Source organism: Salmo salar, chromosome ssa16 (genome assembly GCF_905237065.1).
Source record: "Salmo salar chromosome ssa16, Ssal_v3.1, whole genome shotgun sequence".
Taxonomy (NCBI): Eukaryota; Metazoa; Chordata; class Actinopteri; order Salmoniformes; family Salmonidae; genus Salmo; species Salmo salar.
The window spans coordinates 41,691,949-41,708,549 of NC_059457.1; the positions used below are offsets into that span (position 1 = coordinate 41,691,949).

The window sequence follows — 16,601 nt, forward strand, 5'->3', positions numbered from 1 at the left end:
AGAGACAAAAATGCTATTTACACACTTCATATATACATATAAATTCAGCAAAAAAAGAAGCGTCCTCTCACTGTCAACTGCGTTTATTTTCAGCAAACTTAACATGTGTAAATATTTGTATGAACATAACAAGATTCAACAACTGAGACAAACTGAACAAGTTCCACAGACATGTGACTAACAGAAATGGAATAATGTGTCCCTGAACAAAGGGGGGGGGGGGTCAAAATCAAAAGTAACAGTCAGTATCTGGTGTGGCCACTAGCTGTATTAAGGACTGCAGTGCATCTCCTCCTTATGGACTGCACCAGATTTGCCAGTTCTTGCTGTGAGATGTTACCCCAATCTTCCACCAAGGCATCTGCAAGTTCCCAGACATTTCTGGGGGGAATGGCCCTAGCCCTCACCCTCCGACTCTTCGCTGGCCATGGCAGAACACTGACATTCCTGTCTTGCAGGAAATCACGCACAGAACGAGCAGTATGGCTGGTGGCATTGTCATGCTGGAGGGTCATGTCAGGATGAGCCTGCAGGAACCGCAACTCGTCAGTGAAGAGCACTTTTTGCCAGTCCTGTCTGGTCCAGCGACGGTGGGTTTATGCCCATAGGCGACGTTGTTGCCGGTGATGTCTGGAGAGGACCTGCCTTACAACAGGCCTACAAGCCCTCAGTCCTGCCTCTGTCAGCCTATTGCGAATAGTCTGAGCACTGATGGAGGGATTGTGTGTTCCTGGTGTAACTCGGGCAGTTGTTGTTGCCATCCTGTACCTGTCCCGCAGGTGTGATGTTCGGATGTACCGATCATGTGCAGGTGTTGTTACACGTGGTCTGCCACTGCGAGCACAATCAGCTGTCCGCCCTGTCTCCCTGTAGCACTGTCTTAGTACGCTCACAGTACGGACATTGCAATTTATTACCCTGGCCACATCTGCAGTCCTCATGCCTCCTTGCAGCATGCCTAAGGCACGTTCATGTAGATGAGCAGGGACCCTGGGCATCTTTCTTTTGGTGTTTTCAGACTCTGTAAGCTGTTAGTGTCTTAACAACCGTTCCACATGTGCATGTTCATTAATTGTTTATGGTTCATTGATCAAGCATGGGAAACAGTGTTTAAACCCTTTGCAATGAAGATCTGTGAAGTTATTTGGATTGTTATGAATGGTCTTTCAAGGACAGGGTCCTGAAAAAGGGACATTTCTCTTTTTGCTGAGTTTACTTCATATATATATATATGTAGATTATTAGCCACACGGGACCATCAAAACCTTTTCCCACTAATCTTTGTCGATAGCGCATGCTAAATTCAGGGCAACAATGTTGTTGAGAGCAGTAACAACACTTTTGCAGTTCTCCATGGCTAATGTTATCTTTCAAAAAACCAGTGGTAGCAAGGATTATCTACACATACTGAGCAGCTCATGTTATAGACAAGCATGCTACATGGCAGACAAATCCGAAACTCATCTCTCGGCATGTCTAGCCCATCCATTATCTCAGCCAATCATGGCTAACGGGAAGGTTCCTGCCTTTTTCCATGGCTAAACCAACTAGGTTCGTAATTTAATAAATGTATTTGTATTTACAGATGGCATACACGTTTGTTATTAAGGCACATGAAAGGTCACATGTTCCAGAAGGCATTCATGCCAAACGCATTTAAAATTATATATATTTTTAACCTCTTATGGCTAGGGGGCAGTATTTTCACGGCTGGATAAAAAACGTACCCGATTTAATCTGGTTACTAATCCTACCCAGTAACTAGAATATGCATATACTTATTATATATGGATAGAAAACACCCTAAAGTTTCTAAAACTGTTTGAATGGTGTCTGTGAGTATAACAGAACTCAAATGGCAGGTCAAAACCTGAGAGATTCCTTTACAGGAAGTGGCCTGTCTGACCATTTCTGGAACTTCTTTGCCATCTCTATCTTTTACTAAGGATCTCTGCTCTAACGTGACACTTCCTACGTCGTCCATAGGCGCTCAGAGCCCGGGAAAAACCTGAATGTCGTCATCCCAGCCCCAGGCTGAAACACATTATCGCCTTTCTCAAGTGGCCGATCAAGGGACTATGGGCTTAGGCGCGTGACCTGGCAGCCCCCGTCTTTGTGATTTTTTTCCCTCTGTTTGCCGAAAAGGAGATTCCCGGTCGGAATATTATCGCTTTTCTACGAGAAAAATGGCATAAAAATTGATTTTAAACAGCGGTTGACATGCTTCGAAGTACGGTAATGGAATATTTAGAATTTTTTTGTCACAAATTGCGCCATGCGCGCGACCCTTCTTTACCATTTCGGATAGTGTCTGGAACGCACGAACAAAACGCCGCTATTCGGATATAACGATGGATTATTTTGGACCAAACCAACATTTGTTATTGAAGTAGCAGTCCTGGGAGTGCATTCTGACGAAGACAACAAAGGTAATGAAACTTTTGTAATAGTAAATCGGAGTTTGATCAGGGCTAAACTTGGTCGGTGTCTAAATGGCTAGCCGTGATGGCTGGGCTATCTACTGAGAATATTGCAAAATGTGCTTTCACCGAAAAGCTATTTTAAAATCGGACATATCGAGTGCATAGAGGAGTTCTGTATCTATAATTCTTAAAATAATTGTTATGCTTTTTGTGAACGTTTATCGTGAGTAATTTAGTAAATTCACCGGATGTTTGCGGGGGGTATGCTAGTTCTGAACGTCACATGCTAATGTAAAAAGCTGGTTTTTGATATAAATATGAACTTGATTGAACAAAACATGCATGCATTGTATAACATAATGTCCTAGGGTTGTCATCTGATGAAGATCATCAAAGGTTAGTGCTGCATTTAGCTGTGGTTTTGTTTTTTGTGACATTATATGCTAGCTTGAAAAATGGGTGTCTGATTATTTCTGGCTTGGTACTCTGCTGACATAATCTAATGTTTTGCTTTCGCTGTAAAGCCTTTTTGAAATCGGACAGTGTGGTTAGATAAAGGAGAGTCTTGTCTTTAAAATGCTGTGAAATAGTCATATGTTTGAAAAATTGAAGTTTTTGTATTTTTGAGGAATTTGTAATTCGCGCCACGCCTATCATTGGATATTGGAGCAGGTGTTCCGCTAGCGGAACGTCTAGATGTAAGAGGTTAAAAATATGTTCAAATGCCTCTCCTGTGAAGTAGTGACGACTATATGTGATAAAGTGAAAATCTGAGGCCCTCACCCAACCTTAACCCGCAAATATAGAAAATGTGCTATAGGCTACAGTCAAAGACTGCAGAATGATTTTTTGATGGGGTGCAGGATTTTGTTTTGCCTGCACCCCATTTCTCAAGTTCAAATTTTGCCTACATTTGATGCATCATATTATTGCAAGAAATGCTTAATTTGCAGGAGTTATTATTAAGGCTATAGCCCTATTCGCACGGGACTAGTATTACTAGAGAACGTTGGTTATGTATTTATTATCCCAGAATAATAAATCCCAGAATTCGGACGGGCTAAGTTTTTTCCAAACGGCCCTCTGTAATTAGTTATTGTTTTATATTTTTAAATAAATTGACAGTTATGACTGAATTCTGGAGGTTCTTTTCTAGGTGTGAAGATACTTAAATGAGTCCAGGTGATAACAGGCTACACTGAACTCGAATTTGGTTCCCAAGTTTCTAAACCATACCAAACCATCTTTGGTATAGTGTTGCCATAATATTTGAGTTGAGGAAGTGTGATCATAATCATTCGAATATTTTAGCGATCCGCAGTAGAAGACGTTCTAAATCCACCCCAGCATTCAGATGTGAGCTTAACAGCTAATTTGCACTTTATATAAGTTTTTAGGCTATGGATGAGAAAGTGAACTTGTTCCAAACGTGTAACTCAGTTGTATGCTGCTTTCGTATCTACTAACAGCAAGGATTGTATTAAATAGGCACAATATATGATGAATTTATGATGAATTTGTCAATGTTCAATTCATTCGCACAAAACGTATAAACAAAAGCATTCACTGTGAAAGTTGATAAATGTAGGCCATTCATATATACGCTATGTGCAGCACTTCGTTCAATTTATCGAATCAGTTTGTTTTCTTGCTTAAACTGCGAGCAACACCTGTAAAACTCAGACATTTTCTCTCAACACAGGGGTGTTGATACACACGGGACTAGTGTTATCCGAAGACTTTGGCGTTTGCCAAAAGACAGTAGGTTATTCTGGTTAGTCGTTCAGATTTCAGTTTTCATTTAATCCATCTGTTAAAAAGAAAAATGCTATTGCAACCTCTTTGCAATAAGGAATTGAGAAGTTTCAAGCGTTTAATACCAAGGATACAGTCAGCTGAGTGAATACATTTTAGAAAGTTCACAACGCATTTTATACTCTTCCCTTGTAGGCGTCACCTCCCCAGCTATACATTTTATGACCCCAATGAGTTTCCCATCTCTACCCTGTGGAATGTCCATGGTCCTCTCTTTGTTTTAGCTAGATGTCAGAATCACACCCCGTCCATCTTCTGTTCTGGGCCTGACCCTGCTCTCTGATCCTAGGCAATTTCCTCTTATCTGATTAGGTCAACCTTTCTAAATTAGTATACACACAGTTTCATGGTCTAAACTCCATTAATACTCACAGTAATCATTCACTAAACAGGAAACAAATAAACTACAGTTTAACTTGAAACATGTTACATTTTAACAGAATCCATCACATCTAAACAGTAGGCTACAGTTCCCTTGACATGCCAAAGGCCTATTTGAAGTCCTGTCTTCTGACTGTCAAATTTGTATAATGCCTCACATTTTTTTACATTTACATTTTAGTCATTTAACAGACGCTCTTATCCAGAGCGACTTACAGTAGTGAATACATACATTTCATGCATTTTTTTTTTTGTACTGGCCCCCCGTGGGAATCGAACCCACAACCCTGGCGTTGCAAACACCATGCTCTACCAACTGAGCCACAGGGAAGCTCACAATCATCCCACATAACACAGGCTGCACTGCTATCATCCTTTTTTACCACTTCACCAAATATTTTCCAAACATGACTTTTCTGGCCCTCCCTTCTCTTTATTTTCAACTCTCCTTTTGCAGCTTTTGTCTTATTGAATTAAACTTCGACAATGTCCATTTTGCCTCTTTTGCTATCTTTTTCTGCCCGTTCCCAAAAGCATTATTTGGCGATTGGCTGTGTAGGCAATTAGGCACGCGTACAGTTAAGCCCTGAAGCTTAGGTTGATGCACTAATACCAGATAGCCTAAAGTAATGAAAGAAAAACCTCAATGTAGACTATATAAGTTGCACAATAATTACACATTTATGGACTATTTAAGGTATTGTTTCTCTTTATTTAACCTGCCCTCCACCCACCCGCCCTTCAGCCACACAATATTTAATGACCCTAAACCCGTCCGCCCCTCAGATTTAACCGCAGGGACTGCGGGTTATGAGTCAACCCGCGCATCACTAACTTGTGACATACGCCTAGCTTCTTGAAACGGGTCACATCTGTTTTTTGTTTGGGTACCTTGAAGAAACCCATAGTGGTGTGTCTTGTTGGGTATGCATGTCTGTTTGAAGTGTATGCGTATACACTAAACAAAAATGTAAACGCAACATTTAAGGTGTTGGTCCCATGTTTCATGAGTTGAAATAAAAGATCCCTGAAATTTTCCATACACACGAAAAGCTTATTTCGATCAAATGTTGTGCACAAATTTGTTTACATCCCTGTACTGTAAGTGAGCATTTCTCCTTTGCCAGGATAATCCATCCACCTTGACATGTGTGGCATACCAAGAAGCTGATTAAACAGCAAGATCATTACACAGGTGCACCTTGTGCTAGGGACAATAAAAGGCCACTCTAAAATGTGCAGTTTTGTCACACAACACAATGCCACAGATGTCTCAAGTTTTGAGGGAGTGTGCAATTGGCATGCTGACTGTCCACCAGAGCTGTTGCCAGAGAATTTAAAGTTAATTTGTCTACCATAAGCCGCCTTCAACACCGTTTTAGAGTATTTGGCAGTATGTCCAACCGGCCTCAAAACCACAGACCACGTGTATGGCGTCGTGTGGGTGAGCGGTTTGCTGACGTCAACATTGTGAACAGAGTGCCCCATGGTCTCGGTGGGGTTATGGTATGGGGGCATGCATAAGCTACGGTCAACGAACACAATTGCATTTTATCAATGGCAATTTGAATGCACAAATCGTGACGCGATACTGAGGCTGTGGATCAACTTGTACGACAGCGGTTTCCAGTTCCCGTGTCGCTCTGCATGAGGCAAATGGTGGTCACACCTGATACTGACTGGTTTTCTGTGACCAGTAGATGCATATCTGTATTCCCAGTCATGTAAAATCCATAGATTACGGCCTAATTAATTTATTTCAATTGACTGATATCCTTATATGAGCTGTAACTCAATAAAATCATTGAAATTGTTGCATTTATATTTTTGTTCAGTATAGATTACACAAGTAGTTAGGTATTTTCAATACACAAATGTTTCTTAAGACTAGAAAATAAGAAGTACATTTCTCCTCTACCATGCATGTTGTTGATGTTAGTTCTGTGAGTGCAGTTAAGGGCAAGGCGTGCTTCTTTGTTTTGCTGGAGCTTTGCTAGGTCTTTTTTTGCTGCACCTGACCATATTACCTGACAGTAATCAAGATGGGACAAGCTCAGAGCCTGAACAACTAGTACAGTTGATCTTTGATCTCTGCTTTTTATAACAGGCATACTGTACCTATTCCCATCTTCACAACAACTTTGTCAATATGACTTGACCATGATAACTGACCATCCAATGTTACTCCTCAGAGTTCAGCTTCTTCAACTTGTTCAATGGTCACACTCTCTATGCACAACTCCAGTTGAGGTTTAGGTCTAAGAGAATGCTTTGAACCAAATACAATGCTTTTGGTTTTAGATGTATTTAAGACCAGTTTATTGTTAATTACCCATTCAGACACTGACTGTAACTCCTTGCTAAGAGTCTCAGTGAGCTCACTGGATGTATGTGCTGATGTGTAGAGTGTGCAGTCATCAGCATACATAGTCATTTTAGCTTATTTTAAGACAAGTGGCAAATCATTTGTAAAAATACAGAAAAGTAATGCCCTATTTCAACTGCCCTGAGGGATACCGCACTGTATATATCTGATGTTAGAGAAGCTTTCATTGAAGAATACTCTCTGAGTTCTATTGGATAAGTAACTCTCCAACCATGTGATGGCAAGTGATGTAAAGCCATAACAAGTGAGATAAATAATAATGATCAATAACATCAAAGGCTGAAATCTTTTTTTTTTTTTTTTCAATCAGTCATCTGTCAGTGCAGTACGAGTTGAGTGCCCTTCCCTATAACCATGCTGAAAATCAGTAGTTAACTTGTTCTTTGAAAAATGCATCGTATTTGTTCAACACTATTTTCTCCATCAGTTTACTAAAAACAGGCAGCAAACTGATTGGGCGGCTGTTAGAGCCAGCAGCTTTACTATTTTTAGGAAGTGGAATTACTTTAGCTTCCTTCCACGCCTGTGGACACACACACTCTTTTAGGCTTTGGTTAAAGTTTCCCATCTAGGTTGTCTATACCTGGTGGCTTATGAGTGGTCTAAGTCACTGCATCTCAGTGCAAGAGGCGTCACTACAGACACCCTGGTTTGAATCCAGGCTGAATCAAAACCGGCCATGATTGGGAGTCCCGTAGGGCGGCGCACAATTGGCACAGGGTTGTCGGGTTTGGCCGGTGTAGGTCGTCATTGTAAATAAGAATTTGTTCCTAATGGACTTGCCTAGTTAAATAAAAGGTGAAAGAGTCATTGAAATGATTGGATATAATGTTTTGTTATAAATGACCCATCAACTTCAATGAACGATGGAGAGGAATTTAGTTTTCTGCTCATAATATAATTTGAAGTATTTTCCCATAGTTTTTTGTCATTTATCTTGTTTTGGTAATATAATTTCTTCTTTGTTTTGTTAAGTTTAGTCACAACAATTTTCAATTGACAGTATTTTAATTCATCATCAATCCACGGGGCGCTAACAGTTCTCACAGTTCATGCACCAGTTCTCACAGGTGCATGCTTATCAACAATTGGCAAGAATCATTTTACAAATAGTCCAAGTACTGCATCTGGATTTTCCTCCTGATACACAATAGACCAACATATACATTGTTTACATCTTCAGCAAAAGAGTGCTGAGAAATATTTTGTATAATCTCTTATAAGTGATAACTTTAGGCCCTGCCTTTTTGTACTTTGGCTTTCCTTGTTAATGCCACAATGTTATGGTCACTACAGCCAATGGGAACTGATATTGCTTATGAGCAAAACTGTAGAGCATTTGTGAAGATATGATCAATACAAGTGGAAGTAACAGATCCAACACTATTGGTGTACACTAGTTGGTTAAGTGATAATCTGGGTCATGTTACAGGCGTTAGTCACAGTAAGAATCTTCCTCTTGAGAGGACAACTAGATGATAAACAGTCAATGTTCAGGTCACCAAGAAAATTAATTTCTCTGTTAGCATTAAAGACTTTATCTAACATCACACACATATTCTCTAGATACTTTCAGTTTGCACTTGTTGGTGTATATCTGCACTGTAAAGAAGAGGCTTCAGATGAGGCAGGTGAACCTCCAACCACAGTATTTGTACTTCATTTGTCATGAGATCCTTTCTGAGCTTTACAGGAATATGGCTTTAAATATACAGTGCCTTCGGAAAGTATTCAGTCCCCTTGACTTTTCCACATTTTGTTACATTACAGCCTATTTCTAAAATAGATTTTTTTTTTAAATCCTCAGCAATCTAAACACACAATACCCCATGACAGTGAAAACAGGTTTTTAGAAATTCTTACACATTTATTAAAAATTAAAAACAGAAATACCTTATTTTTCATAAGTATTCAGACCCTTTGCTATGACACTCGAAATTGAGCTCAGGTGTTTCCATTAATCATCATTGAGATGTTTCTGCGACTTCATTGGCGTCCACCTGTGGTAAATTACATTGATTGGACATGATTTGGAAAGGCACACACATGGCAAAATAAGGTCCCACAGTTGACAGTGCATGTCAGAGCAAAAACCAAGCTATGAGGTCGAGGAATTGTCCATAGAGCTCCGAGACAGGATTGGTTCGGTACAAATCTGGTAAAGGGTACCAAAAGATTTCTGCAGCATTGAAGGTCCCCAAGAATACAGTGGCCTCCATCATTAGTTAAATGAAGAAGTTTAAAGCCAACAAGACTCTTCCTAGAGCTAGCTGCCCGACCAAACTGAAATTGGGGGAGCCTTGGTCAGGGAGGTGGCCTTTATGGTAGAGTGACCAGACGGAAGCCACTCCTCAGTAAAAAGGCACATGACAGCCCGCTTGAAGTTTACCAAAAGGCACCTAAAGAGTCTGACTATGAGAAACAAAATGCTCTGGTCTGATGAAACCAAGATTGAACTCTTTGGGCTGAATGCCAAGCATCACGCTGTGGGGATGTTTTTCAGTGGCAGGGATTGGGAGACAAATCAGGATTAAGGGAAAGATGAAAGGAGCAAAGTACAGAGAGATCCTTGATGAAAACCTGCTCCAGAGCGCTCAGGACCTCAGACTGGGGCGATGGTTCACCTTCCAACAGGACAACGACCCTAAGCACACAGTCAAGACAATGCAGGAGTGGCTTCGGGGCAAGTCTCTGAATGTCCTTGAGTGACCAAGCCAGAGCCCGGACTTCAACCCGAAAATAGCTGTGCAGCAACGCTCCCCATCCAACCTGACAGCTTGAGAGGATCTGCATAGAAGAATGGGAGAAACTCCCCAAATACAGGTGTGCCAAGCTTGTAGCGTCATACCCAAGAAGATTTGAGGCTGTAATTGCTGTCAAAGGTCCTTCAACAAAGCAAAGCTGTCATCAAGGCAAAAGGTGGTTACTTTGAAAAATCTCAAATATATTTTGATTTGTTGAACACTTTTTTGGTTACTAAATGATTCCGTATCTGTTATTTCATAGTTTTGATGTCTTCAATATTATTATACAATGTAGAAAATAGTAAAAATAAAGAAAAACCCTGGAATGAGTTGGTGTGTCCAAACCTTTGACTGGTACTGTGTGTGTGTATATATATGTGTGTATATATATATATATATATACATACATACATACATACATACATACATACATACATACACTACCGGTCAAAGGTTTTATAACACCTACTCATTCAAGGGTTTTTCTTTATTTTTACTATTTTCTACATTGTAGAATAATAGTGAAGACATCAAAACTATGAATTAGTAACCAAAAAATTGTTTAACAAATCAAAATATATTTTATATTAGAGAATCTTCAAATAGCCATCCTTTGCCTTGATGACAGTTTTGCAAACTCTTGGCATTCTCTCAACCAGCTTCACCTGGTATTCTTTTCCAACAGTCTTGAAAGAGTTCCCACATATGCTGAGCACTTGTTGGCTGCTTTTCCTTCACTCTGCGGTCTGACTCATCCCAAACCATTTCAATTTGGTTGAGGTCGGGGGATTGGGGAGGCCAGGTCATCTGATGCAGCACTCCATCAATCTCTTTCTTAGTAAAATAGCCCTTACACAACCTGGAGGTGTGTTAGGTCATTGTCCTGTTTAAAAAACAAATGATAGTCCCACTAAGCCCAAACCAGATGGGATGGCGTATCGCTGCAGAATGCTGTGATAGTCATGCTGGTTAAGTGTTCCTTGAATTCTAAATAACTCACAGACAGTGTCACTAGCAAAGCACACCCACACCATAACACCTCCTCCATGCTTTACGGTGGGAAATACACATGCGGAGATTATCCATTCACCCACACCGCGTCTCACAAAGACACGGCAGTTAGAACCAAAAATCTCCAATTTGGACTCCAGACCAAAGGCCAAATTTCCACCGGTCTAATGTCCATTGCTCGTGTTTCTTGCCCCAAGCAAGTCTTCTTCTTCTTATTGGTGTCCTTTAGTAGTGATTTCTTTGCAGAAATTCGACCATGGTCTGATTCGCAGTTGATGTTGAGAGGTGTCTGTTACTTGAACTCTGTGAAGCATTTATTTGGGCTGCAATTTCTGAGGCTGGTAACTTTACTGAACTTATCCTCTGCAGCAGAGTTAACTCTGGGTCTTCCATTCCTTTGGCAGTCCTCATGAGAGCCAGTTTCATCATAGCGCTTAATGGTTTTTGTGACTACACTTGAAGAAACGTTCAGTTCTTGACATTTTCCGGATTCACTTCATGTCTTAAAGTAATGATGGACTGTCGTTTCTCTTTGCTTATGTGAGCTGTTCTTGCCATAATATGGACTTGGTCTTTTACCAAATAGGGCTATAACCCCCCACCTTGTCACAACACAACTGATTGGCTCAAACGCATTAAGACGACACACCTGTTAATTGAAATGCATTCCAGGTGACTACCTAATGAAGCTGGTTGAAAGAATGCCAAGAGTGTGCAAAACTGTCATCAAGGCAAAGTGTGGTTATTTGAAGAATCTCAAATAGAAACTATATTTTGATTTGTTTAACACTTTTTTGGTTACTATATGATTCCATATGTGTTATTTAATAGTTTTGATGTCTTCAATATTATTCTACAGTGTAGTAAATAGTACAAATAAAGAAAAACCTTTGACCGGTAGTGTACATAGCAACACTTCCCCTGTAGACATACCTGTCTTTTCAATAGATGTTATAGTATATCCTTGTATTCTTACTGCCATATCATCAAATGTGTTGTCTAAATAAGTCTCAGAAATGGCGAATGTATTCATATTTTCTAAGATTAGCAAATTACTCATCTCATGAACTTTGTTTCCGAGGCTACGTATATTTATATGAGCTAACTTGAACCCCTTCCTGGGTAGCTTATCTAAAACTGAACTCCTAATGGTAAGAGGTTTTATTTCTAATAATTATATTTCTGATAATAACAAAGAAGAGATGTCTTCCCTGGTTTAGCTCGGCTGTAGCAGGGTGCTCTATTCTTCGTGCCAATTCTGCATAGCTGTCTTACTGAACTGTTGGCTTCTTCTGATTGGGATGTTGTCCTGTTAGCATGTGGGGTGAGGAGGTGCTGTCCACTCTGGAAGAGGCCCGATGGTGCAGGGCGGTGTTTCCCCCTCTTTGGATGGGTCATGTAGAAATGCATGATAGGATTCTTTGTCTAAGCTTTCAGCATATAGCAGTATGGTGGTGTGTAGCATAAGAAAAAAGTATTTAAAAAACACTTTACTCACTCAAAACGATATCTTTGAGGAGACTGAGGTCTATAAATTTGAATATTTTAGTTGACTTAAAGTGCAGGTGCGATTGTGTCATACTTTTTGGTCTCAATTTGACATCATTAGGCACTAATGATCTCTGTCTCTTTTATCCCAACTAATCCACAACTAGGTAATCACATCTTTACACTACTTCTCTATCTGCATTGTTGTGAACATCCTGCTTTACGGAACAACCTCTTGGTTCTTTCTCTGAACTTCCCCTTAACTCTTTCCCCTCCAGACACACCTTCTGGCAGTACCGTAAGGAGAACCCTCAGTCCCGTGTGGGGGAGCCTCCTCCCGACGGCTTGCCGGGTTTCAACAGTGGCGTGATGCTGCTGGACCTAGGGGCCATGCGGACCTCGGCCCTCTACAACCAACTCCTGGAGCCCAGAAATGTGGCCCAGCTGGCTGACCAGTACCACTTCAGGGGCCACCTGGGGGACCAGGACTTCTTCAGCATGATCGGCATGGAACACCCAGGGCTGTTCCACCAGTTGGCCTGTGGCTGGAACCGCCAGCTGTGTACCTGGTGGAGGGAGCATGGATACGGGGACGTGTTCCAGCTCTACTACCGCTGTGAGGGGCCAGTGTATATCTACCATGGAAACTGTAATACGCCCATACCCGATGACTGAGTTGGGACCTCGTAAGGTGTTTCCCTAAATGGTGGGTCTGTTTTGTGGTGAACTCATTGGAAGTTGTGGCTCAAGACTGGGTTCTGGAGAGAAAGAAGATATTAGCTACACAATTTTCTGGGTCACACCAAAACTCCAAAAAGGCCTTAGTTTGGCCATGTGGCAACAAAAGTTTTGGAATCAAAACCATTTCTGTACTGTACCACTGCTACTGTAAACATTGCTCCCACTCCTGCCCCCTGCTGGACAGGTGTGCAATACAGTCAGTACAAGGCATCTCACTCACTCCACTAATGTCAAGTGATGCTAATGATGAACGTGGAGCATAAAGAGACCTTGCTGGTGAAAATTGCCGAATGCCGTACTTTGTTCTCTCAGTTCACTTTTTGGAACATTTAACATTCTTGAAAAATGTTGGGCTGCGGTACAAAAAAGAATGGTTAGCGTGCATAAGAGAAAATGGCAAAACTTCACCAACAAAAATAACTCTTTCCATGAATATTCCTGACAAACTGTAATAATACCCTGGCGTAATGTATGAGAGAATATGAGCTGATTAGTGTGAGTATTTTATCTGTGCTAATGTGTGTTTGCTGTGTATCATGGTAGTCTGTCTGGATTTGTCTGTCTCTCTCTCTTTTCTCCCTCTAATCAGCGCAAGATTAGGTGAGGGTTAATAATCAGTGCTCATTCACTGCCCGCCCTGGAGTAGTGAACTACATGTAGTTCAACTAGTGATTTAACTACATTTCAGTAGCTTGGTGGTAGTTTAACTAAATTCAAATCTTGGTAGTGTTTTCAGTAGTTAATTACTTGTTTTGCTATGTAGGGATGTAGATAACTACTGGAATTACACACTACTTCTTTTGCAAAAATAAAATGTATGTGCTTTATGCAATCATTTTCTTTCTTTTACAAAGCATCAGACCTGCCTAAATCTCACTTGAAACATAATTTTTGTGTTAAATAGGTAAAATTACACCTTCTGGTTGCATATCACCCCAAAGTGTAGTCTATGGCATTTCAGATTTTTTCACCTAGTAGTATGGATATAGTGAAGTACTTTTTCAAAGTAACTTATATTTTTCTTAATGGTAGCTTTAGTGTAGTTTAACTCATTCCAGTGTGAAGTAATTGGTGCTTGGTAAACGATATTTTCAGGGTAGCTTCCCGAACACTGTTGTTTACCAATTCTGGACTCTTCTCTGGCAGGGTGAGTGGGCAGGAAGTACGACACACTGGCACCCGCTAGAACATCCCACTGACTGCCTAATGGAGAGAAAAGAGGGGGAGGGGAGAGAGCGGTACAGGTGAGGGATGATGGGCAACACATACAGATACTTGGCCCACACACAAACATACACATTTTCGAGTGGGATTTAGCCACCATTGTGACTACATATTGACCCAATTTTGTATTTGTCTCTGTGTTACGTGGAGCTGATGTTAATATATATGCCATTTAGCAGATGCTTTTATCCAAAGCGACTTAGTCAAGCGTGCATACATTTTACGTATGGGTGGTCCCGGGAATCTAACTCACTATCCTGGCATTGCAAGCTCATACTCTACACACTGAGCTACAGAGAGTAGCAGAAATCCCACTCGGGAACTTAGAGCAGGGTTCCCCGATTGGCGGCCCGTGATTTTATTTGGCGCCCCAAATTTTCTGAGCAAATCATTTTTTTATTGTTAGACATAAAAGGCTGTAAAAACGCCAGCAAAGGAGCTCCAAGTGATAACATTTTTAGACATCTGTTTCAAAGTATTCCACACAAATAATAGAGAGATATGTGATTGTATACAAATGTGAGCAAGGTTTGAAATGATTGTTTCAGTCAAATATTATATCTGTTTGGGCTTCTTGCAGTCAATTTGCAGTTATTTACAAATTATTTGTAAGTTACAGACGCAATTTAACCTCCCTTGTTATTGTAATGGTGAGAGGTTAGCATGACACACTACATTATTTACCATTGATTTCTATTGGGCACAAAATAATCTGAAACAACCAAAACAAACAGAAAATGCATCCAACAAATTCGTAGTCGAAGCTTAATGTAGTCATTGCGTGCTATGATTATGGGACAAAATACTTAACTTTTTACTACTTTAATACACATATAAGTGAATGTCCCAATATTTTTGGTCCCCTAAAATGGGGGGATTATGTATAAAAAATCCTGTAATTTCTAAACGGTTCACCCGATATGGATGAAAATCTGCTCAAATTAAAGCTGACAGTCTGCAGTTCAACCTCTTAGTCATTGTACAATTTCAAATCCAAAGTGCTGGAGTACAGAGCCAAAGCAACAAAACATTTCACTGTCCCAATACTTTTGGAGCTCACTGTACATAAGTAATCTGAAGGCAAGCTAATGATGTCACTCTTTTTTGGATTTGGTCCATTGTATGTACCCTGCGAGTCTATAGAGCAGACTAAGTACAGCTGAACCTAGCAATCAGCCTGCAGGTAAGAGGAATCAACTTCTCTGACACATCAACCTGTGTACAGTGTGTTGTGATGCCAGATCATATCAAGGTTAAGGATAAACCACTCCAGACTTGTCAATGCACTCCAGAACATCTAGAATAAAATGCAATAGGAGAGGTCATCTGCTGTTGTTGTATGATGACAGATCCAAAGTCATGTCTTTTTTTAAATTTGTTGAGTGAGACTGAATCACTTGTATTTTGTGTTGTTTTTTTGTGCTTGTCAAGTTAACGTCTAGTTTTGGCTCTGGGTTATGTCATTTAAATGTTTTTGTGTTGCTGCTTTTGTACTGTATTTTTTTTGTTTTTGAAAGGTTAACCATTGTCTCATTTATGTTATGTGGATGTGCATATGATTATTAGCTGTGTTCTGTTGTATTGTGGTAGTGTCAGTGCCACTCGTTTGTGTCATACTGTGCAATGAAATGTAAAAGGGCAGGGGTTCAGAAGACCCAACTATACTTTCTCTCAAGTGTCTTTAAATTATCTGGCTGCATTCCAAACCACTGAATGGCCGCAAATGCTCCTGTATTTGAATGTAGAAACCCCAAAATGTTATGTTTTCTTCAAGGGCATATTCAGCAAAAACGGGTACTCAACACAATGAACATATCTGCACTGCATACTGTATTTAAAAAAAATCTCAATAATGCAATCTGTGCACAGCATTTTCATAACCGGTCTCCTCAAATATGACATACAAAGGAGTATGTCATATTTCTATTCCACATTCTTCTCTACATTGAATGGGTAACCACATTGTCACTTCTGATACTTTTCTGTAACATTTACCCTTGCCATCTTGAAAGGATCTCTAATCAGTCTTTCACATACCTTGGTTTTTATCATATTTGCTGAATAAATCATCAAAACATTTTGGACATTTGTGTTTCATGCTATCGTAATGCTAAGTTAAAGTAACATTATGAATAGAGTAGATAATCTGTTTCATGTGAAATTCAGACAAAGGCCGTGTCCCAAATCGACAAGGATGCTGCCTTTTTGTGGCCACATTTCAAGGCAGGACTAAAGAGAATAAGATGCATTTTGAAGGGCGATTTTGAAGTCCGCTTCCAATGTATCTTTCGCCAGGTAGGATATTCATAAATGGCAGAATCTGATTATACTTTTTTGCAAAGTAGGGTGTTTTGTTTATTTTAGTTAGTATTATGAATATATTTTGCA

General features: G+C 40.2%; 1 protein-coding gene across 1 annotated transcript in view; it reads left to right on the forward strand.

The window, feature by feature from the left end:
- xxylt1 (xyloside xylosyltransferase 1) overlaps positions 1-16,291 on the forward strand; it is a 111,284-nt gene extending 94,993 nt beyond the window's left edge. The window contains exon 5 of the mRNA XM_014149275.2: positions 12,527-16,291. Within this exon, the coding sequence (XP_014004750.1) occupies positions 12,527-12,923 (397 nt within the window). The 3' untranslated portion in view covers positions 12,924-16,291. The remainder of the gene's footprint in view (positions 1-12,526) is intronic.
- The last annotated feature ends 310 nt before the right edge of the window (positions 16,292-16,601 follow it).